At 35.5% G+C, this 23,114-nt stretch overlaps 2 protein-coding genes across 3 annotated transcripts in view; one reads left to right on the top strand and one right to left on the bottom strand.

The window, feature by feature from the left end:
* Positions 1-131: 131 nt before the first annotated feature.
* Positions 132-18,111, top strand: mbtd1 (mbt domain containing 1). 2 transcript variants are annotated; one of them, XM_073867073.1, is made up of 17 exons: positions 132-317; positions 1,305-1,506; positions 3,270-3,409; positions 3,503-3,611; positions 3,787-3,869; positions 3,954-4,071; positions 4,164-4,298; positions 4,400-4,488; positions 4,681-4,915; positions 5,778-5,833; positions 5,910-6,014; positions 7,235-7,382; positions 7,457-7,539; positions 7,826-8,060; positions 9,441-9,512; positions 9,986-10,153; positions 15,096-18,111. In XM_073867073.1, the coding sequence occupies exons 1-17, from the start codon at positions 297-299 to the stop codon at positions 15,212-15,214; spliced, it is 2,118 nt and encodes a 705-aa protein (XP_073723174.1). In that variant the 5' UTR covers positions 132-296; the 3' UTR covers positions 15,215-18,111. The 2 variants fall into 2 exon arrangements, with proteins under 2 accessions (XP_073723174.1, XP_073723175.1); XM_073867074.1 differs by lacking the exon at positions 9,986-10,153.
* An 857-nt stretch (positions 18,112-18,968) lies between these two features.
* Positions 18,969-23,114, bottom strand: part of nherf1a (NHERF family PDZ scaffold protein 1a) — a 35,398-nt gene continuing 31,252 nt past the window's right edge. Inside the window, exons 5-6 of the mRNA XM_055176194.2 lie at positions 20,876-20,992; positions 18,969-19,666 (exon numbers count right to left, since the gene is read on the bottom strand). Of these exons, the coding sequence (XP_055032169.2) occupies positions 19,511-19,666; positions 20,876-20,992 (273 nt within the window). The 3' untranslated portion in view covers positions 18,969-19,510. The remainder of the gene's footprint in view (positions 19,667-20,875; positions 20,993-23,114) is intronic.

Raw genomic sequence — 23,114 nt, 5'->3', positions numbered from 1 at the left:
GCTATGGCACCCCAAAGTCTACTTATTTGCTCAGTAATTATTCACCCTCATTTAAACATTTCCTATGACCTTATATGGTGCAACGCTTCCTAAACGGTAAGGTGTGATTGGCGACTACTCACGTCAATCATTGTAGACCCACGCGCATGCGCATTCGAGCCATGACAATTGTTGATAATCAACTGGAGTTATTTTTTTGCTTTGGAGTGAATTTATTTTAAGCCAGGTCCTTCCCCTCGGGGGGCTTTCGGACCGCATCACAACGAACGTAAACAACCGATTTGTATGAAGGGCTAATGGAAAATCCCAGAGATATGGTAAGAGTGAATTTATTTATCCCGCTTCCTTGATTTAGCGTAGTTAGCGGCTAGCAGTGTTAGCCGTCCTCTTTGTTTTGGTTGTCAGAAACAGATGCTGCTTCTCACACAAACTACACTATTTATTTTCCTAAAACCACCAGAAATAGCCTGCTTGTTTTGTAATGGCTAATTTAAACTAGCTGTCTCGTTAAATGTTGTGAATCTAACTGTTTATCTGTGTGTTTTGTGCTGCTAAAATCCCCTCACAGGCCGATGTATGTGTGTATATGTTTGTGTTTATGCTCGTGTATGAAATCGTAAAAAGTTAACAGCATTTTTGGAGAAAAATACTTAATCCTTGAACGTTTGGAGCATTCAAAACCTGTCAAGTTAGACAGTTCATTGGGTTGAACCGTAGTCTGTTTGTTTGTGTTTTGATAGCTCGTGTATCCTATGTATGTTTTTTTTTTATCTTGTGATATGCCCATCACACAATTTTAAATGGTTTATGGGGATGTCAAAAGGGCATAGATCTGCGTTAAATTGCATTTTAGCTGGAGGAAATGGAGTTCAAATAAAATAGGGAAGAGATATGAAATAATTCATTTTTAAATAAGGTCTTGTCCAAATTATTTTCCATTGCACCAGTCAGCGATGAAAATATTTAAATATACCTGAAATGTTTGTATTTAAATGCCAATAAAAATTGTTCTTCCTGAACTTTTGGTATATCCTGTCCTCAAGTGCCCTGTGGGGATATTGGGTGCTACCCTCTTTTAAATATGATATTTCCTTTTTTGTGACCTGAGAGAAACTGCAGTTGATCTGCTTTTAAATTCGCAGCTTATTAATAGTTAAACTAGCTGAATATTATGGTTAATACTAGTATTAATCAGCCTTTATACCAGCCATAATATTTCAAGGGCTATCATTTGATTGATCTTTAATCATTGTATTTTCTCAACCTTTTCTTTGATGATTTGTCTCTTTTCTTGTCACGCAAAGGCTGAGCACACACCCCGCTCGGAGCGAAAGAGAAGAGATTCATTCGGGATGTTTGACGGGTATGACAGCTGCAGTGAAGACAGCAGTAGCAGCTCTAGCTCGGAGGACAGCGAGGATGAGGTGCCGAGCATCCCCGCCAGCCTGCCTATCATCAAAAACAACGGCCAGGTGTACACCTATCCTGATGGAAAAGCAGGAATGGGTTAGTCATTAACATATCCAGCTGGGTCCAATTTATTTTTTTTAAGTTATAAATCTGGAAATAAGTAAAAAAAAGAGTTTGTTTCCAAAAAGAGAGAACTCGGTTTTTAATTTTTTTGTCAAAACATGTTTATTATTATGTTAACATGTTTTTATTGTGCTACTTAGCTGTATGTTCTTAGTTATTAAAACAAACCAACTGCAGTTTGATTGATATTAATTGGAATGCAACAATCAAAAAACGAAATTATTGGATGATTTTAAAAACAGAGTTATCTCATTTTGGAACCAAACTCTTTAAATAATTGTGGATTTATAAAAGCACCTGAATAGCTAAGTGCATAAGCAGTGCAAATAGTCATGGGTTTAAAACCAGCAAACACACATACTGATGAAAATTTTTACATTTTGTTTAATAAAAAATGTAAATTATACATAAAAAATTATACATATAAAAAAGCAAAATAATGCTCTGTAAGTTGTTACGGATTGAATCATTTACCAAATGTAAATGAAAGAACGACAAAATTATGGTGTTAAAGAATAAATAAATATTACAGATTCCACACTTAACAAACAAAATATGACATTGACTTGTAAAAAAAAGATGTCCTTGCTTTTACTAAAGCACACACGATGCTGTCTAGAACATTGTGTTCCATTCAAAACCTCATTGTGTTTTTGCTAATATTTTTTGATTATGAGATTTATACTATAATATAATACTTGAATTATATTACAATATATACATTGAAATGTGTTATAATATATTATTTGAATTAAAGGGGAAAATTGCACAATAATGAAAACTCTGTCATCATTTACTCTTATGTTGTCACAAACCTGTATAAATTTCTTTGTTCTGCTTAGCACAAAGGAAGAGGATTGTAATGAAGCAGGAAACAAAAGCACAATTGACTTCCATAGTAGGAAAATATCCTACTATGGAAGTCAGTGGTGCTCAAAAACGGTTTGGTTACAAACATATATCTTCCTTTGTGTTCAGCTGAACAAAGAAATCTATCCAGGTTTGTAACAAGGCAGAGTAAATTATGACAATTTTAGTTTTTTGCGTGAACTGTCTCTTTAAAGGGCACCTATTGTCCGATTCACGTTTATAAATTTCCTTTTGGTGTGTAAGTGTATATAATTAAGCACATGTTAACGATATGCAAAAGATATTTACCCAAAATTAAACGCTGATGCAAGTTATCGTCTCCAACGTAAATCTCTTTTCTTGGACTACAACAAACACACAGATTATAGGCAACAGTTTACTTTCTGGAATTGGTGATGTAGTTAAGATCGACATTATTATAATTCCTCCTGCTTCTGACTCACAGCCTGTAAGTTAACTTCTGTTAGCAACCGAATCTTTCAAACATGGTAAGGAGCGTCACATTTCTGGCTATTCAAGCCAATCACAACGTACAGATTAGCTGACCAATCAGGGACACAGAGCTTTTCAAATCCGTGCGTTTCAGTAAGAGAATGAAATCTGGAGCTACAAAAATGTACGGTATGTGGAAAATAATGTTTTTTAACCATAAACCACTTGAACACATTGTATTATACCAAATACACAAAATAAAGTTTTTAATAGGTGCTCTTTAAGAAACAATTTTTACTGAGAAGTGGATAAAGATGGTATTTTCATTAGTGGTCCTCATACCCAACACAAAACACATCTGTTTTTCTGCATCTGAGCTAAGTGTGTTTAACGTAAAATATATGTTTGATGTTTTTTTCCTCTTTTTCATTCAGCGACCTGTGAGATGTGTGGTATGGTCGGTGTCCGGGATGCGTTCTACTCTAAAACAAAGAGATTTTGCAGCGTGTCCTGCTCCAGAAGCTATTCCTCCAATTCTAAAAAGGCCAGTATACTGGCGAGACTTCAGGGTAAATATGCATGGACTGCAGGAGAAATAGATTTGTTCATGGTCTTTATACAAGGACTTTCTTAAAATATATTTTGCTTGTGTCCCATCAAGGGTAAACCACCAACGAAAAAGGCGAAGGTCTTACAAAAACAGCCTTTAATGGCAAAGTTGGCAGCTTATGCACAGTATCAAGCAAATCAACAGAACCAAGCTAAATCAAAATCAGGTACAGAATTGAACTGTGGTTATGTCATTACTTACTTATAATGTAATCTGTGTGGTACGTTAATATTAATATAGATTGATCCTAACTCTTTGGGTTAACTGTATTTTCTGCATCCTCTCTGCTGCTCTTTTTTATTGTTAATATCTTTAGTAGTAATTATTTTTTTCTCATGCAGTGGTTCCTGTTGAAGGCTTTGACTGGGGCCAGTACATCTGTAGCAATAATCTGGTCGGGGCACCAGTCAGCTGTTTTAAACACGTGAGTACAGGGCTTTGATTAAAACCCCAATCTTTTGGCTTTATTATAAAATATAAATACTGGAATTGCGTGGTGTTTTTTTAGGTGCCCATGGGTTTGTGTTGGGGTGACATAACTGAAGGAGTAAGAGTGGAGGTCCTCAATTCTGACACAAACCTCTCCACAAAAGTTTACTGGGTAGCAGGGATTATCAAACTTGCAGGCTTTAAAGAGTCCACATTTTATATGACAGCTGTTGTTTGTGATAACTCTCTTAGGTATTACATTTCAAATATTTTTTTAATCGCTTTTCAGGCTTTAAAGCTCTCCTGCGTTATGAAGGTTTTGATAACGACTCAAGCAAAGACTTCTGGTGTAATATGTGCATCCCAGAAGTCCACCCTGTTGGATGGTGTGCTTCTAGTGGAAAGCCACTGGTGCCTCCTAAATGTATGTACAACAGATACAGATCTAGCAGGTTGCTTGAACCATTAATGATGTAACTATATTACTAAATGAGTAATTTTCCATTTCCTTACATTTCCTCGCAGCCATCCAACATAAGTATTCAAACTGGAAAGCGTTTCTCGTGAAGCGACTCACTGGAGCCAAAACTCTTCCACAGGATTTTGCCACAAGGGTAAGGCGTTGTACCCTAGCAGACATTATAAAGCTTTTCTCAATTAGAACTGGAAAAACCTGTTGTACAACATCTGCCTGTTATAGGAAGCATCAGACATTAGATTTAAAGGTGTTACAGGTTTACAGTATCAAAAATAAAAATGCAGACCGCATTATGTAAACCTAATTGAAAAGTTGTCCCCTCCTAAAGGTGCATGAGAACATGCAGTACCCATTTAAGAAACTGATGCGTGTGGAAGTGGTCGATAAGACCCACCTGTGCCGGACTCGCGTCGCCCTGGTGGAGCAGGTGATCGGTGGGCGTCTGCGCCTGGTCTACGAAGAGAGTCAGGATGGCACTGATGACTTTTGGTGTCACATGTTCAGCCCACTCATCCACTCTATTGGCTGGTCTAGAAGCATCGGACACCGTTTCAAAAGATCCGGTCAGTGTGGCAGTTTAAACTGATAAAGGTGTAGATTTGTTTTGTGTGTTCACACTACTTGTGATCTCACTTCAGATTAATCAATTCTTCTTAAGGGGGTCGCACACTAGACAAGAAGCATTGCGTCGTGCCATGAATAAAAAAAAAACAACACACTTTTTTGTATAAATGTATGCACAAGCTCTGGATGCTGCTCAAATCCCTGTTGCGCTACTTGCATAATTTAAAGGAATGTTCCATTTTCTTAAAAGAAAAATCCAGGTAATTTACTCACCACCATGTCATTTAAAATGTTGATGTCTTTCTTTGTTCAGTCGAGAAGAAATTATGTTTTTTGAGGAAAACATTGCAGGATTTTTCTCATTTTAATGGACTTTAATAGAGCCCAACATTTAATACTTAACTCAACACTTAACAGTTTTTTTCAACGGAGTTTGAAAGGTCTATAAACGATCCCAAACGAGGCATTAGGGTCTTATCTAGCGAAACGATTGTCATTTTTGACATAAAAATATGCTCTTTTAAACCACAACTTTGGAATATTCCTTTAACATTAAATAGCATATTTGTCCCAAATCATTAACGATTACGGTAACATAGTCAGAAAGCGTCAATCGTCAAGCAAAATATGCGTTAGCAGCCTAAGTTTGCGCTTTTTTATGTGCACTTCCGGTGTGCGATACCTACAAGTTGTCGCACACACGAAGCAGCGCTTCTCGTTCGGTGTGCGACCCCCTTTGGTCTCATTTGTATCAAATTTTTTAATAAATATAGATTGTAAAGGTGATGTGTCCATTTTCTCAAGGACAGTTTGATGAGTTTGTGGCTAACAAATCTAAAATTGTAATGTTGCTCTCTGCAGAGGTGATGAAGAAAATAGAGGGTCTGATGGATGCTCCTTCACAGTTGTTTGCTAAGGTATTGTTTTTTTCATTCCTTTTTGTTTATATTCACTTACGTTTACTCACTTACGTGTCTTCTTTTAAATCCACAGGTTAGGGATGTGGACCAGAGCGGTGATTGGTTTAAAGATGGGATGAAGTTAGAGGCGATCGACCCCCTCAATCTTTCAGCTATATGTGTTGCTACTGTAAGAAAGGTAAAATGAATGTCATTGATTTTAACTTTTTTACTCGCCCTTTAAGAGAAAAGGCATGTTAACACTCCTATACTTTTATAACTGATTTTAGGTAACTCCATGGCCAAATATAGAGTTGTTAATATCTTCAATATTTATGATGTATTAAGCACGGTGTATAGTCTGTTTTGTATGCCAACATACGTGCACGATTGAATGCACAGCCTTGCAAGTAGGGGAGAGCCGGGCACAACCTAATGCAGATTTTGGCTCAATCATTAAAAAATTTGAGTTTGATTTAGTTATATTTTTACACAAGCAACACACACATCTCTGCTACAAATGACCATTTGAAGTTTGTTTCTATTACTTACCACTCTTGGACAATTACACCAAACATGACAGAAGTGCAAACGTTACAACTTACCCCATACAGTAGGTGGGGTTAATTGTAACAGGCAGGGGGTTAGTTGTAACACTTGCTAAAAGTTAAGATTGCAGGCAAATATTTCAATACTATTTTGTCTATATACTTGAAGTGAATCTTGTTTATATATCTGCCTATAATAGACAGGTATCTACACTATTTATCCCTCATCAAACCACAGTTCAACTATAAATGGATACAAATGTCTAAATATGTGAGAAAAAGCAGCACAATTGTGACACACAATTTTTTTCATGTGAGACCCAGTTTGTAAAAACCATACCAAAGTCTCAAAATCAAATTCTGAGATAATGAAAATCAAAGTCTGATTTTAGCCATTCATTTCATTATGATTTTAATCTTTGACGTGACCTTATTCAATCAATATTAAAGATATGAACAAAAATAAATTTTTGATAAGACAGGCACACTTATTTTGTTGGCAGCCAGCAATAATTCGTGTTTAGCCTATTTAAAACAACGACAAGAATTACGCTAACTTTAGTTGTTTTCATATCGTTAGTGCTGAGGGGTTAGTTGTAACACAGCGTTACAATTAATCCCGCTGTGTGAAAATATTTTCAAGCCCACCAAAAAAGTTGCTAAGAGCTGCTTACATATTTTAAAACGATGCTATGATATAGTCAACAAGACACTGATTAAAATGACATAACATTGGATTTGGTATCTCACACACCCAACTCAGAAACCAAAAAAAAACATATGATGAAAAAATGAAGATTATTAAAATATAATGCCAACCCCTATTGTGACAGAAAAATATATAAGATGTTTTTTGTTTTCCTGCTCAAAGGTATTGGCAGATGGATACCTTATGATCGGGATTGATGGTTCTGAGGCTGCTGATGGCTCTGACTGGTTCTGCTATCACTCCACCTCACCCTCCATCTTTCCTGTCGGCTTCTGTGAAATCAACAGCATTGAGCTCACACCCCCAAGAGGTGCGTTTTCTATCCATTTCATCACTTTCCTCTGATCGGATCACTTTTCTAATGAATCTGAAACTGCTCCACAGGGTACACCAAACTCCCTTTCAAATGGTTTGACTACCTCAGAGAAACAGGTTCAATTGCAGCCCCTGTGAAGCTCTTTAACAAAGTAGGTATTCATGGGTAAAAAACGGATTTAGGCTATCATCTTCTTCTTTCTTAACTGAAGTATATCATGAACATCCTCCGAATGCTTTTTTGCAGTTGTTAGGCAACAGTGTGACTTTGTGTTGTGTTTTTTTTGTTAAGAAGCTTGCAACAGTGATGCATAACACATCAGCAGATGAAACATTGCGTACTTCTCATGAAAGAGCTTTTATAAAACATACACTATGTTTTCTGTGTCAAGATGATTTGATTTCTGAATGATTTCTTTTCTTGCCTGCTTTTTTCAGGAAGTACCGAATCACGGCTTTCGTAAAGGGATGAAACTGGAGGCAGTGGACCTGATGGAGCCACGACTGGTGTGTGTTGCCACGGTGACCAGGATCGTCCACAGACTCCTGCGCATTCACTTTGATGGTTGGGAGGATGAGTATGATCAATGGGTGGACTGTGAGTCTCCAGATCTCTACCCTGTAGGTTGGTGCCAACTGACTGGATATCAGCTCCAGCCACCCGCCACACAGAGTGAGTAAACATTACAGGACATTCGGACTCTAGAAACTTTAGATCCTGTCCAAGCAATACTTTTTTGTCATTTTAGTAATGTTTTTTTGTTGTTGTTTAGATAAATTCCTGACATGCATTGCAGTGTTTTTCACACACGAGCCAGTTATAAAATTATTTTCAATATGCTTTTGTTTGTAAATATATGCGGTTGTGTTAATGTGGACAATGATGTAATCTAAATTGTGATTTATACGTCATCTGAAAGCTGATGTTCAGGGTTCCCACAGGTCCTTGAAATCCTTGAAAGTTTGTGAATCTGGGGGGGAAAAATTCAAGGCCCTGGGAAGTTTTTGAAAATATACATACATAGATACAGGTCATTGAAAGTGCTTGAATCTATTTTATGCAAAAGTTTTCTGGGAAAAAAATCCATAATATTCCCGGTGCAGTGTAGGATAATATCGAAAAAATTCTAGACTTTTTGAACATGCATGCTAAACTGTTCGCTTTAAATGCTTATATCTTCTGTATGTGAATGTTGATTCATACCAAAATGCTTTTTTGCATAGTTGTGTTCGACACATGAAAACGTCTCGGGTTACGTATGTAACTGTTGTTCCCTGAGAAGGGAACGAGATGCTGCGTCTCCCTTGCCATACTTCCTGCGTTCCTGTAACGCCGTCTTTAGCAACATTTTAGATAGCGATATACTTCCTGGCTCCCGCGTCACCCTGTCTTTGTCATTAAGCCTCACCATTGGTTGAATTTGATATACACATTCAGATGCACTTTTCCCTGGAGGCGTCCCCAAAGTGTCACCACAGTGACGCAGCGTGAGTTCCCTCAAAAGGGAACTGTAACAATGTATCTTAAAATGTAACACGATGTAACCTTGCTCTCACTTGAAATGTGTCCCCACATTTAGTCCTTGAATTTAAGGGTATTGGACCTGGAAAGTCCTGGAATTTGAATTTAACTAAGGTTTGGGAACCTTGGATGTTGCCTTTAAAGATGTCTAAATTAATAAATAGTAATAACAAAGTATAAATAATAATAATAAATTAATCAAGACTAATGTGTTCATCTTTATCAACACATATTACTAATGATAAATATTTTTTTACATGTATATACGGTAGAAAATGTACAAAATATCTTCATTGATCATGATCTTTACTTAATATCCTAATAATTTTTGGCATGCATTTTTTTATTTTTTTTACCCATACAATGTATTTTTTGGCTATTGCTACAAATAAATCTGTGTGACTTATGGGTTTTTGTGTTCCAGGGTCACAAATAATATTGCTATGTTTAATTTAATCACTTTTTAATTTTTTTTATGTGAGGTTTTATTTATATTTTGCGTCGAGTAACGCTTTGTCACTTTTCCCTCAGCCATGCGAGAGGCACCACCGAATGTCTCGAAACAGAAAAAGAAGACTGCACAGTATAAGGGACAAAAGAAAAGTGAGTCCAATCAGATTTAATCTGGCCACCTCTCTCTTTCTCTTTTCCTCTCCACTCATCAATCACTGATTTGGGGGGCAAATTGGTCCTCTGTTTTTTCTCTGGCTTGGGTCTGGTCTGGTTCTGCTTGATGGTCTGTGGAAGTTGTCATGACTCAGTTGGGTTCTAGATAAGCACAGACAACTTTAGCCAGTATCACCACCACCATCATCAGTAGCAGCTGAAAAGTGTGGCACGCTACCTTAGGACGAGAAGAATCTGAGCAAGGGAGAGGTCAGGGGTCACGATGTTGTGGGTATTCTTCCGGGTTTATGCTTCAATCTGAATCACCCTTCTGTCCAGCAGAAATCAAATTAAGGTTAAGCTCTCACTTGAAATTTGGACTCAGTGGTAGGGTGGTCTACAGTGGAGTGGAGCTCGGTAGCCTGGGTAACTCAGTAACCTCGGTAACTTCAGTCTGGCTTGGTGTTTAGAGAGGAAGATTCCAGTTGGGAGGAGGCCGATCGGTTTGGGTGGGCCTCTGAGGAGGAGGAGCTTCTCGGGTGATGAAGAGCAGACCCCGCCCCATTACCTGTCCCACTTCTCTGGGTCCGGGCGACCTCCCACTTCAGGTGTAGAGCATGATCACGCTCTCAACTCAGGTAACTCAATTCTCCATCACTCAGCGAGAGGGCGCAACTGAGCTCATTTCTGTCGAACCTTTCAGGTTGGCCGGAGCGGAGTGCAGTTTTAGTCATCGGGTGTTTGGGTAATTTGTGCAGCATATATCAGTTATCAGGAGTGAAGTATTACTGTCAGTGTAAAATTGCAATTACTTTTTTCCTAGTTTATAGACTTGCGTGTGGTCCGTTTACACCCACACCTGTATTGACTCTGAATTCATTAATTTAGTTTAGTTAAGGATGCTGTGAATTAATAGGGTGTGTACATATATCACATTGATTTTTGGGTGTTAAATGTTACAGGTAAGTCTACTGAAGAGTCTACTTTGAGTTTACTAAAATGCACAACCCTTGCATACCCCTGCTTGCTTGATTCATTTTAAATTCCTTATGGTCCTATTTGTACCTGGTATTAATTTCATCACATGATGTAGTTATATTTAAACAACAGGTTTCTGTATGAAATTTGTGGAGTAAGTACTATGGCCCGATATGTCTGGAACAACAGCGAAGGACTCTCTCTCGACTAGGGCTGCAACGATTAATCGCGTGTCCCATTAAAAATGCCTCTGAAATCGATTCAGAATCGAATTTGTGTTTCATGCACAGCTTGTGCGTGTACTACAACATTTGGTCAGTAGGAAGTCCTTATCAATCTAATATCATTATGAGTCAGAGTCATTTATAGCGTGCATTTAAAAAATAAAGCAACACTTGTTAAACAAAATCATCTAAAGTATTCTTTATTATCATGAAAATACCTGAAACTATTTGAAGAACAGCGATATAAATACATCCTATAGACATATCCTGGAATAACGTTTGTAATGCACATTTGCACAATTAATCGTTGGCAGCCCTACTCTCAACCACATCTGGTCACACAATGCACTTCTGTTTGACAACTTGTTGTGTCGTGTGTGTATGTCTGTCTGTCTGTCTGTGTGTGTGTGTGTAATGTTAATTTACATTAGCATAAGCATATGTCGGGCAATTATGTTTGTATGTGGCCTATACTGATATCAAGAAAGCAATGAGGCCGATATAAGTCATGCTAGCTTTGTTAATTTCATGTCAGATCATGTTAGCATAATGTTAACCTCATGTTTGGTTAATGTTAAATCATGCTAACTTAATGTTAACTTTGTAAGATCATGTTGGCTTCATGTTAGCATACTGTTAACCTTATGTTGGCTTAATGCTAAACCATGTTAACTTCATGTCAGATCATGTTAGGTTTATGTTGGCATAATGTTAACATCATTATAAATCATGTTGACGTCATGTTAGCATACTGTTAACCCAGTAGCGGAGTGGCCATCGGGAGAGTCGGGACATTTCCCGGTTGGCCGGTAGTGTTTTGAGGCTGCGAGGGCCGGTCTGATACATTGCAAGTTATATAGCAACCCCGTCTGGCGGCCGCTTCCGGCTTGTCAAACTGTGCAGCCTCTTTGCTCAACACAGTAGGCTATATAAAAGTGCTCAACCTGTTCGGCAGGTCCAACCATGTTTAGGATTTTTTTTTAAATATAGGGGGATTATTGAACGGCCCCTCTCCAAATTGCATAGCCTGTCGGCCTTTGATGTGAAAAGCCGCGTCGCCGAATGCCTGTTTATTTCAGTACATATTTGGTCGGATTGATCCATCAAGAGGAGACTATTTGATAGAAAGTGTGGATTAAGGATGTTTAAAATCTCTAGCCTGGTGGTCAGTACTTGAATGGATAAAATCAGCACATTTGCAAAGGTTTATCTCCATATGGCTATATATCATAAATAAAATTTAGAAGGGTAACTTTGCAGTATCACATTTTATATTTCCTACTATTAGATTTCTATTAGATTTCCATATCAATAGACGTGAGTATTCAACTGAAATATATAAATATCCTCACAACATTATTATTTCTCAAAACTTTGACAAAAATTATTTTCAAATGAATCTGTATTCTAGATGCACACATTATTCCGGATATGATTTGAATATTAGACGAGATAATATAACGGCAATGAACGTCTCATATGCCATTAAATATTCACATATAAATTAACATTACAGCATAATGAAATTAATAAAAAGATAAAGAAGCAGGATTGGCATGTAAATTGTATTATTATTAGCGGGGAAAAAAGCAATATTACTGAAATAATCTCTGAGGTAATGCGCCAAACACGTTAAAATAAATAAGCAAAAACCGTGGAAAAACATTATTATCTCTCAAAACTTTATATGACAAAAATTATATTTAAAGGAAATATTCTTACAGTTATTCAAAGAGGCACAAATTATTCCATATTACTCCCGTTTATGAGCACATTCATCTCTGGTCTCGTAATATGTTATGTAATAGCTGATTGAGGTGCGCATCTCCGTCTTTCAACCAGCTCATTTTGTATAGTTACTCATTTAGGAAAATTAGCCATGATTTAATGATTTTATTAATATTATAAAAATGTTTTTTTGGGCAAATTGATTACGATTTGTATTACCCTAGTTTTACTACAAATAGGCTACGAGACATATTTTTTACCACGGAGGGCCGGTGGTATACGAAATTTCCCGGTAGATTTTTTGGTCCCACTCCGCCCCTGTGTTAACCCCATGTTGCTTCATGTTAAATCATGCTAACCTCATGTTAACTTCATGTCAGATCATGTTAGCATAATTTTAACCATGTTAAATCATGTTGGTGTTATGTTAGCATACTGTTACCCTCATGTTGGTATGTTTTAGCATAATTTTAACCTGATGTTAAATCATGTGTTAGCATAATGTTAACCTGATGTTAAATCATGTGTTAGCATAATGTTAACCTGATGTTAAATCATGTGTTAGCATAATGTTAACCTGATGTTAAATCATGTGTTAGCATAATGTTAACCTGATGTTAAATCATGTGTTAGCATAATGTTAACCTGATGTTAAATCATGTGTTAGCATAATGTTAACCTGATGTTAAATCATGTTAGTTTCATGATAATTCATATTAGTATAAGGTTAACCTCATGTTAAATCATGTTAACTTTGTTCAATCATACTAGCTTCATGTTAGCATAAGCTTAACCTCTTGTTAAATCATGTTAACTTTATGCTTACAGGAAGCTTACATGATTTGGCATGAAGTTAAACCTCATGCTAAATAATGTTAGCTTCATGTTAAATCATGTTAGCTTTATGCTAATTCATACTAGCTTCAGGCCAACTTCATACCAAATCATGTTAGCTTTATGTTAAATCGTGTTAACATGTAAACTTAATCATATTAATTTATACTAGCTTCATGCTAGCTTTGTTAAATCATACAAGCTTCATTCTAGCTTCATGTTAAATCATGCTAACTTTATGTTAAAACATGTTAGCTTCAGATAAGCATAATGTTAACCTCATGTAAAATCATGTTGGCTTTATGTTAGCATAAGGTTAACCTCATGTTAAATCATGTTAACTTTAAAATCATGTTAGCTTCATGTTAAATCATGCTAGCTTCATGTTAGCATAATGTTAACCTCATGTGAAATCATGTTAACTTTAAATCATGCTAGCTTCATGTTAAATCATGCTAGCTTCATGTTAAATCATGTTAGCTCCATGTTAAATCATGCTAGCTTCATGTTAACCTCAAGTTAAATCATGTTAGCTTCATGTTAGCATAAGGTTAACCTCATGTTAAATCATGTTAACTTTAAAATCATGCTAGCTTCATGTTAACCTCAAGTTAAATCATGTTAGCTTCATGTTAACCTCAAGTTAAATCATGTTAGCTTCATGTTAGCATAAGGTTAACCTCATGTTAAATCATGTTAACTTTAAAATCATGCTAGCTTCATGTTAAATCATGCTAGCTTCATGTTAAATCATGTTAGCTCCATGTTAAATCATGCTAGCTTCATGTTAACCTCAAGTTAAATCATGTTAGCTTCATGTTAGCATAAGGTTAACCTCGTGTTAAATCATGTTGGCTTCATGTTAAATCATGCAAAATCATGCAAAATCATGCTAGCTTCATGTTAAATCATGCTTGCTTCGTGTTAAATCATGCTAACTTTGTTAAATCATGTTAGCTTCATGTTAGCATAAGGTTAACCTCGTGTTAAATTATGTTAACTTTAAATCATGCTGGCGTCATGTTAACCTCATGTTAAATCATATTAGCTTCATGATTGCATAATGTTAACCTCATGTTAAATCATGCTAGCTTTATGTTAACTTCATGTTAAATCATGTTAGTTTCATGTTAGCATAAGGTTAACCTTTAAATCATGTTAACTTTGTTCAATCATACTAGCTTCATGTTACCATAAGGTTAACCTCATCTTAAATCATGTTAACTTTATGCGAAACCATGTAAGCTTCATGTAAGCATACAGTTAAACCTCATGCTAAATAATGTTAGCTTCATGCTAATTCATACTAAATCATGTAAGCTTTATGTTAGCTTTATCATTTTAATTTATACTAGCTTTATGCAAGCCTGGTTAAATCATACAAGCTATTCAAGTATTCAAAAAATATTTACATGACACAACTGTACTGTTTGGATAAGACTTTCCTGCACACCAGAATGTTGTTGTGTGTAACAATGTAATGTCACGTTAAAAAGTGAATAATGATTGGCCATTTTACTCTCGGTCGGACTTTGGCTTTACATCTGTATCATTACGAACAAAAAGTTTATTGGCCGATTATAAAAATTGATCTATGACTAATAGTAGTAGTACCACATGTAGACAGCACCTAAATCTAAATGTTACAAAGTACTTGTGTTTTTGGTGACTAAATCATAAAATTCATTCAATTTAGTGGCACACCTATCTCCCATTTTTTCTTTATGGTTATAAATATGATACACATGTGACTTGCCATCCATCCACATTTCACTTTAGAGATCACATTTTCTTGTCTCTTATTTTTGTTTGCCAGAGGCCTCACTGCAATTGAAAGAGGAGACTCCAGAGATCGATGAGTTCACCTTCTCACAGGGCATCTCAGACCAGGAGAGCAACGGCTCAGGCAGTTATTACATCCGACAGGAGCCCTGAACATCATCAGCCATCAGAGGCTCCACCTCACTGCCAACAGCACTGGAAAAAAATCCCACTTTAAGCGATGCACACAAGACCTGGGACATGAGACAGTGATTTCCTAAACACACCAGGTCTCTTTTTTCTCTCTTTTTTCTTTTTCAGGTTGAAGAACAGACTTGATCTGAGAGAAAACCGTGCATAAATAGGGAATTTACTGAGATACTGACTTTTCGCCCTATGGACTTTTTTGTTTTTGGTTTTCTCCTTAGTGTTCGTTGTACTTGAAGTTCTTGGCTTTTCCCTGTTTCCTTTTTTGGTGAAAAAAGATTTCTTTTTTTTTTTAAAGTGCCACGTGTTCTCGCGCTGTTTTTTGTTCGTTTTGGATGGGCGTGCATTTGATAAGAGTGGTAGAAATCTATATTGAGACAGTATATCGTACGTGTATGACATTCATATCAAACACACTCACACATTCACATAGAAATATTTACACACAGAGATATGAGGGATGATGGTATTCGAAATCAAACCTTACTGGTATGAAGAGTAGGCTAAATAATGGAAACACTCAATTTGCACTACAGGGACAAAAATCTGTATTGGCTTGTAAAATGACTTTATTGTATTATGTGATACGTAAATGTGATTATAGTGGGATGTGCTCAAGTCAAAAGTCGAGATTATGATATGCAAAAAAAAAACAACTTAAAAATTTATTTGACGCCAATGTTGGAAAATTCAGAGCCATTTTTATATCAAAGAGTATTTTGTGAGCCACAGAATAAATGTAAGCAATCGTTGCTATCTGAACACTACCTTTCTGTCATCTTTAATGTGACAGCACAGTGGAGGATTCTTCTGGAATATGTTTATAGGGGTAAAAAGTCAAATGCGAACAATTTATTAGCGCCAGCATCTTTTTTTGATCAAGCGCTAACTCCAGAGGATTTGTGCATCCCATGTATTTTACTTACTGAATACACAGCATTCATTCCAGACATTTGTACTACCTCCGTAAGCAAGCGGTTTTTAATACAATCAAGCTAACCTCGCTAAAGGTTGCAATAGGTAGTTTTCATGCTCCGTTCGAAAGGGTCTATTCATTTACATTTTATGCAAACAGAAAAGTATTTACACACTTTAGATATCTACACATTGTTTATATTTGTATCATAGCATGAGTCCTCGATGTGGAAAAAGAATGTTATGCAATAATGTCTGTTGTTGTTTTTTTGGGATGTTTTACTCAACAACAAAAAAATCACACAACTCATAAATATATAGACTAGGTACATATAAAATCAAATATATTGCAAAACTGTGACGATTTTTTTAAAAGCTAGACTTGAGCTTTCCCTGTGTGTGTGTGTGTGTGTGTGTGTATATAATCTTTATAGAATACAACCAATATTACATTTGCATAGTTGTTTATCTTAGTATAATAATCTGCTCTATTCAGTACCAGTAAGGTTGTTGGTGAACTCTCAGGAAACGTATTTCATTGACTTCTGCTTTATTCGAAGATTGGCGGCTAAGTGCTTCTGAAATCATTCAGTTCAATTACGATGCTAGTTTTGTTTGTTATTTGAAGCTCCTGACAAATGTGACTGCGTCATTTTTTTAATTTTTTCATTTCACCCTCAATGCTTTCCAAAGGTTGACAAGGTGGTCATCCAGATCCATGTTAAATTATGGTTCATTGTATAAAGGATCTAATGTTTCCCCCTCTCCTTTTGTAATTTAGTCTTTTTAACAAATATTTGTACTGTTTTCGATTCAGTTTTAGTTTCGTTGTTGTTGTTGTATTGTACAGCATGTGTAGATTTCAAAATCTAAGGCACTGTCATTTATTTAATTTGTCAAACTGGGACTTCACATCACGTTTTACATTAGCTGCTGCAGCAACTACATACTTTACATACTTTTCATACTTTTCATTTTGTTGGTACATTTTGTTTCTTCTCATGAACCCCAACCATAGCATCAGGATTTAGGTACACACTGGTTACGATCACACTTGTTTTTTTATTTTTTTCACAGAAAGACCAAAATCCCTCAATCGTTTGCAATTATTAAAACATGACTGTTGAGGCAAATAGCTGCTACCCTCAGATTTTAAACTTTTACGCACAACTTCACCTTTAAGTAAACCCTCTCTTTCTCTCTCGCGTTAGCAAAATTGATGCCTTATCCTCCGTGTCGTTTTGTCTCGTAAGAAAAGCTATTGATTTAAAAATAGAAACAGATTATAAAATAGAAACGCAACAAAAAAATCTGTTGTCCGGTAGCGTGATGAGTATCAGTGCATGCAGCAATGTGAGAATCTTACAGGGGCCAGTCGCTGTTCTGGTCTTGATACTAACACGGGTTTTTGTGACGTTCCCTCTGTCCTCAGTAATCACATCATGGTGCTATATATATATAAAAAATATATATAATACATATATATATTTGATAACTCATTCATTAGGTCTATTAAAGGAGAGTTAAGTCTGTAATTATATGTTGGAAAGCCGGTGATTATAACTTCAAATCTGTATTTTTGGATACAATTAGCCGAATCATTTGATATATTGAAAAGAACTAACGTCGACCCTCATTGTACTTAGACGTGAGGGTGTTGGATTTGTAACTTTTTTGATAGTCTGTATCTGGTATCTTTATTTCTAATGATGATGATGATGATGGTGTGCTGTGATATATATACATATACATATATATATATATATATAAAATAGGGTTTGATAGCTTGTATGTATATAGTCCAACTGTGGGGGAAAACTTTTGTTGATTTGAATTTTATGCTCATTTGTTTACAAGCATTCAAACTGTTTCCGCATGGCTGTGAAAATTGTATCTGTTGAATTTGAAAAGAAAACTTTTTACACTGAATTAAAAAGATACTTAACATTGTTTGTTTTTCCCTTTTTGGGACAAAAGGTTTATCAGCCCTTTTTGCAAGTGAACTAATCTAAAAATCCAGGGTTCCCACAGGTCCTTGAAAGTTTGTGAATCTGGGGGAAACAATTCAAGGCCCTGGGAAGTTTTAAAAAAATACATACAATACAGGTCATTGAAAGTGCTTGAATCTATTGTATGCACAAAAATCCATATTATTCCCTGTGTAGTGTAGGATAATATCATAAAAATTCTAGACTTTTTAAGCACACGTGCTAAACTGTTCGCTTTAAATGCTTATATCTTCTGTATGCATTCGGTATTGTTGATTCATACCAAAATGCTTTTTTGCATAGTTGTGTTTAACACATGAAAACGTCTTGGGTTACGTATATAACTGTTCTTCCCTGAGAAGGGAACGAGACGGTGCGTCTCCCTTGCCATACTTCCTGCGTCCCTGTAACGCCGTCTTTGGCAATATTTCATATAGCAAAATACTTTCTGGCTCCCGCGTCACCCTGTCTGTCGTTAAGCCTCACCATTGGTTGAATTTGATATACACATTCAGACGCACTTGGAGACATCCCCAAAGTGTCACTGTAACAATGTATCTTAAAAAGTAACACAATGTAACTTTGCTCTCTCTTGAAATGTGTCCCCACATTTAGTCCTTGAATTTGAGAGTATTGGACCTGGAAAGTCCTTGAATTTGAAGTTAACTAAGGTGTGGGAACCCTGAGCAAGCATCATGCATAACATTTTCAAATATTACTGGTGTACAAAGATTTCACTACAAAAAAATTAACATGATTCAGGATGAAGCATGTTTGTTTACATCTATTGTGCTGTTTTAAAAGTGCACTAAACGAGAGAGTTTAAAATGAAACCTTTAATAAGAGATTCTTCAGCATCATTAACTAATAGACATTCAGTCAGAAATGATAACATGTTTCAGTGGTTGATTGGTCCTAGATTATGATTTATAAATGTTCACATTTACGAAAAAATAAAAGCTTAACTGCTGCTTTCATTTACTTAAGACAAGCTCTGAAAGAAATATAACATCAGCTTTCACTGAATATAAAACTCGCAAGGCAATCAATACTGCATGAATATTACTGTAAGGAAAGCAAGAAAAATATATAAACAAGCTTTTAAAATTTTAGACTGTACATCATACAGTGATATAAGACAAAATATAAGATTTAACATTAGTGAGAGAGGTAAATGAAGTACAGGTGATTGAATATAAAAAAAATCCACATTATATCATAACATATTCAGAAATCACAGGTAAAATAACACTGGTTTAAACAAATCCATGTGAATAGGATCTAACTGTCCATGAGGGAAAAAACAGATCATAAGAAAACAAAAAAGAAAAATAACATTAAGGGAAGGCACAAAGACATCTCAGAGGTTGCCGAAGAGCTCGTTTCGTTTGCTCCAGTCCATCGGAGGAGCTTTTTTGTTGGAGCGTTTCTGGTGAGCGCGTTCCTTAGCCTGCTTTAATGACAGATTTAGGGATATTCCTTTATCTTCATCTGAAACCGTCTCTTGGGGTCTCTCCTGAAATGAGCACACATCATCATCAAAACCACCTATGATCACTCGGCATTAAAGAGGCAACAGCCTCTACACTCTAAGAAAGGATGTGTTTATTTTTACACATTTTTTTGTGTTACGCTTTAACACATTATGTGTCATTTTGTGTTAAAATAAAGCACAAATTGTGTTAAAAGTACCACAAAATGTGTTGTTTCAATAATAACACAGAGATGTGTGGATTCTGTTTGGTTGTTTTTAACACATCTGGGTGATTCTCGCAAAATTAGACTTATGAGGTGTCATGAAACATTTTGATAAAAAAGTAAATGCAAAGTAAGAGTATCAAAGTAAGAAGCATACAGTTACAAACATCTCTTCATGTACTATTTTGCACATGGTTTCAAATGACATCCTACAAACCAATTTTTTTTTTCACATTTAAGGGCTCGTTATAGTCATGCATAGGTCATACGGCGTAGGTTCCGCGTCGGAGGGGTTCTGGTGGACCAATCTCAGCGCTTGCGGTCCGCGTAGAACTGACGCGCTGTTAAAATTTTTGCGAGGTGCACGTCAGGCTACAGATAGACTAACTTACGCACAACTATAAATCGCCCTTTAAGGGGAAAATTTTCATTACCGCAAAATGTCCATGACTGGTTTTTGGTTCTTTGACATAGAAATATTTATAATTAAAAAATCAAAAAAATGTAAAGCTTCAGTGCATGTTATAATATAAACATTTACAGTAAAGAAACGCGGTATTTGGTGACCATTGGTAAATGTAGAGACAATAATAAGGAATATAAATGTGTCCAAGACCAATTTTCTCATCCTCCGCAACAATTTCAATTATTGTTTAAGCCCTCAAGGAAATAACATTTTCAAAAAAAAAAATTAGTTGGAAGGGAAATAATTGACTGTGACACTCAAGATGGCTACCAGGTAAGCAGTTCTTAATTTTTCTCTCCAGATAAAAGTTGAAATTTTGTTTGTCATAGTACATAGACAACTTTTTAGTCCATTACCAAAACATGAGTTTGTAAATGCATATATTCAATGTAATATCATGTTGCAGTAATGATAATTTTTTATAATGATAATCTAAAAAATGTAAATAATTCTATAGAAAATCTGATCGGACAGCTTTTAGTCTGGATTTCGTGAGAATCACCCATCCGTTCTAAAAGCCTCCACATTTACTGGATGTTTTGTGGGTGTGTGGAGACAAACCTCTGGTGCTGGAACGCTGGCTGGAGCTGCAGAAGTGATTGTGTTGGATACGGTGCTGGAGTTAGAAAGACTAACAGATAGACTTGGTTTTTCTTCATGGGCTGCCTTTCCATTAACCTGCATTGACATCAAACATATTGACTTACATATTGAAATACACTTAGTAAATCTACTATTTTCATGCATTAATTTTATACTTAATATACAAGTAAGTAAGTGTTTAGTACTTCTAAACAGTCAGAAAAAAATATCTGTATTGGTAAATGTTCTTCTGAGTAATCGAGTATCAGCACAGACATTTTTGTTGTTTTGAAATAAATTATGTCTCAAAATGGGACATTTGAGTACACTTACATATTCTGAAGTTTATCTTACACTGTCAGATAAAGGTTTAAAACTACTTTTTCTGACGATGGGTTGGTACGTGATAAGTGGTAAGTGATATTCCAGGTTGGCCGGTCAGATGGGGGGTCTTTAATGCTTTAGAATCACATCTATCGTTTTAATATCATATATATATATGGTTAACATGTTTATTTTTACATTTTCTCTTTTTGCATTTGTAATATTTTTCGACCCCTTAACAGATCTTGTATCATTTAAGTAACTTCAGATTTGATAAAAAGGGGCAGTTCTTTTAAAATAACTATTTACATCAACTAAAACAAACTTCTGAAATGCTTTTTCTTAATTATTCTCATGTCTGTTAATATAGTATTACAGATTTTTGGCCAAAACAAGATTGGCTGTTATGTGGTGTGGGGCAAGGGTGGGCCAAGCCTCTGATTGGGTAGGCCAGGCCCACGCTGGCCCAACTCCCCCCCACCCCGTGGAGCCGGGCCTGACTGGTACCAAAAATGTACAACATTTCAAGGTGTTGTATACCCATAAAGGTACAAAAATGTACTTTTAAGGGTACCGCTCCAGCAACAAAAAAAGGGTGTTTCAAACTTTTATATTGTATTACTTAGAATAATATCTACCCATATCGATAGTTTTGCTTTTTACGCTTTGTTTCAAATTATTTAGAAAAAAACTTACTTCAATGGTAACACTTAAAAATACAGTCCAAGAAAGGATGTGTTAATTTTTTGCACATTTTCTTTTTGTTATGCTTTTAAGACATTATGTGTCATTTTGTGCTAAAAGTAACACAAAATGTGTTGTTCCAATTATAACACACATTTAGTGTGTTACTAACACTAACACTGATTGTGTTGTTTTTAAAACTAAGGGGTTGTAAACATTTTAAAATGTTTATTCAACCTTACATTTTTCACTTAAAATTAGAAAATTTAAGTCATAAAATCTATTTAGGTGTTACCAATTAAAGTAACTTTTTAAATTAATCAAACTTTCACTTATATTTTTTAAGCTTTACCAATTGAAGTATTTTTTTTAAATAAATCAATTTTTCAGTTTTTAAAGTGTACTGGTATTGTGTACAGTACAGTACACAATACACAACACAGTACTACTGAAATAGACTATATCTACATTTCTTTGTATAAATTATACCCTATAAATTACCACAACAAATAACAATTGTGCTACAAATGTACTTGCTGGTATAAGTATATTTTTAGTACATTCAAATATCGTTTATTTTTACCTGGGACGATATACATGTAATAAATACAGGTCACACTGAATACAAAAATGAAGTGCACTACCACATCTAACCAATAGATGGACTCTGAGCTATGTGTAATAGACAGTCTGACCATGTTTTGGGTAACCAACTTGTTACAGTAACAGTACAATACAGTACTGTTCAGTACAAAACAATACAGAATGTAGTGAACTTTTTTAATGTACTACTAACAGGTTACAAAAGAACACAAATAAATGATTAATAATAATGATGATTCATAGATTTTAAGAGTGGGACAAATTAGACTCATAAACATTTTAATTTACATCTAATATCCACATTATTATTATTTTAATATTTTTTTACATATTCTAATATTGTCTCACCAATAAAAGAAGATTTTTTTATAATTTCTAAAATAATTCTGATTCCAATTTTCGTGACCTTTGTGGTACCACAATTTAAAAACATAAAATGCTCATGATTGAAAAAACCCCAAATATGGGATCCAAGCAAATGGGAAAAGTCACAGAAATGAATCTGATCCTCTCTGGCATGACGCCCAAGACCAGTCTGACACTTTAATTAAACAAAGCAACATATCTGGCCTGGAAATGGTGCTTATCTGTCAGCAAAGGCTGCACA

The sequence above is a fragment of the Misgurnus anguillicaudatus genome, chromosome 4 (genome assembly GCF_027580225.2).
Source record: "Misgurnus anguillicaudatus chromosome 4, ASM2758022v2, whole genome shotgun sequence".
In the NCBI taxonomy this organism is placed as follows: domain Eukaryota; kingdom Metazoa; phylum Chordata; class Actinopteri; order Cypriniformes; family Cobitidae; genus Misgurnus; species Misgurnus anguillicaudatus.
Note: the sequence above shows the minus strand (reverse complement) of the source record. Positions and strands in the feature narration are given on the sequence as shown.

What these genes read in the sequence shown, in the direction of transcription:
- mbtd1 (XM_073867073.1), top strand. Translation starts at nt 297, where the DNA reads ATGGAAAATCCCAGAGATATG. An exon ending in TGAGCTCACACCCCCAAGAG is followed by an intron (nt 7,383 to 7,456) that starts GTGCGTTTTCTA and finishes ACTGCTCCACAG; the next exon opens with GGTACACCAAACTCCCTTTC. An exon ending in TGATCACGCTCTCAACTCAG is followed by an intron (nt 10,154 to 15,095) that starts GTAACTCAATTC and finishes TTTGTTTGCCAG; the next exon opens with AGGCCTCACTGCAATTGAAA.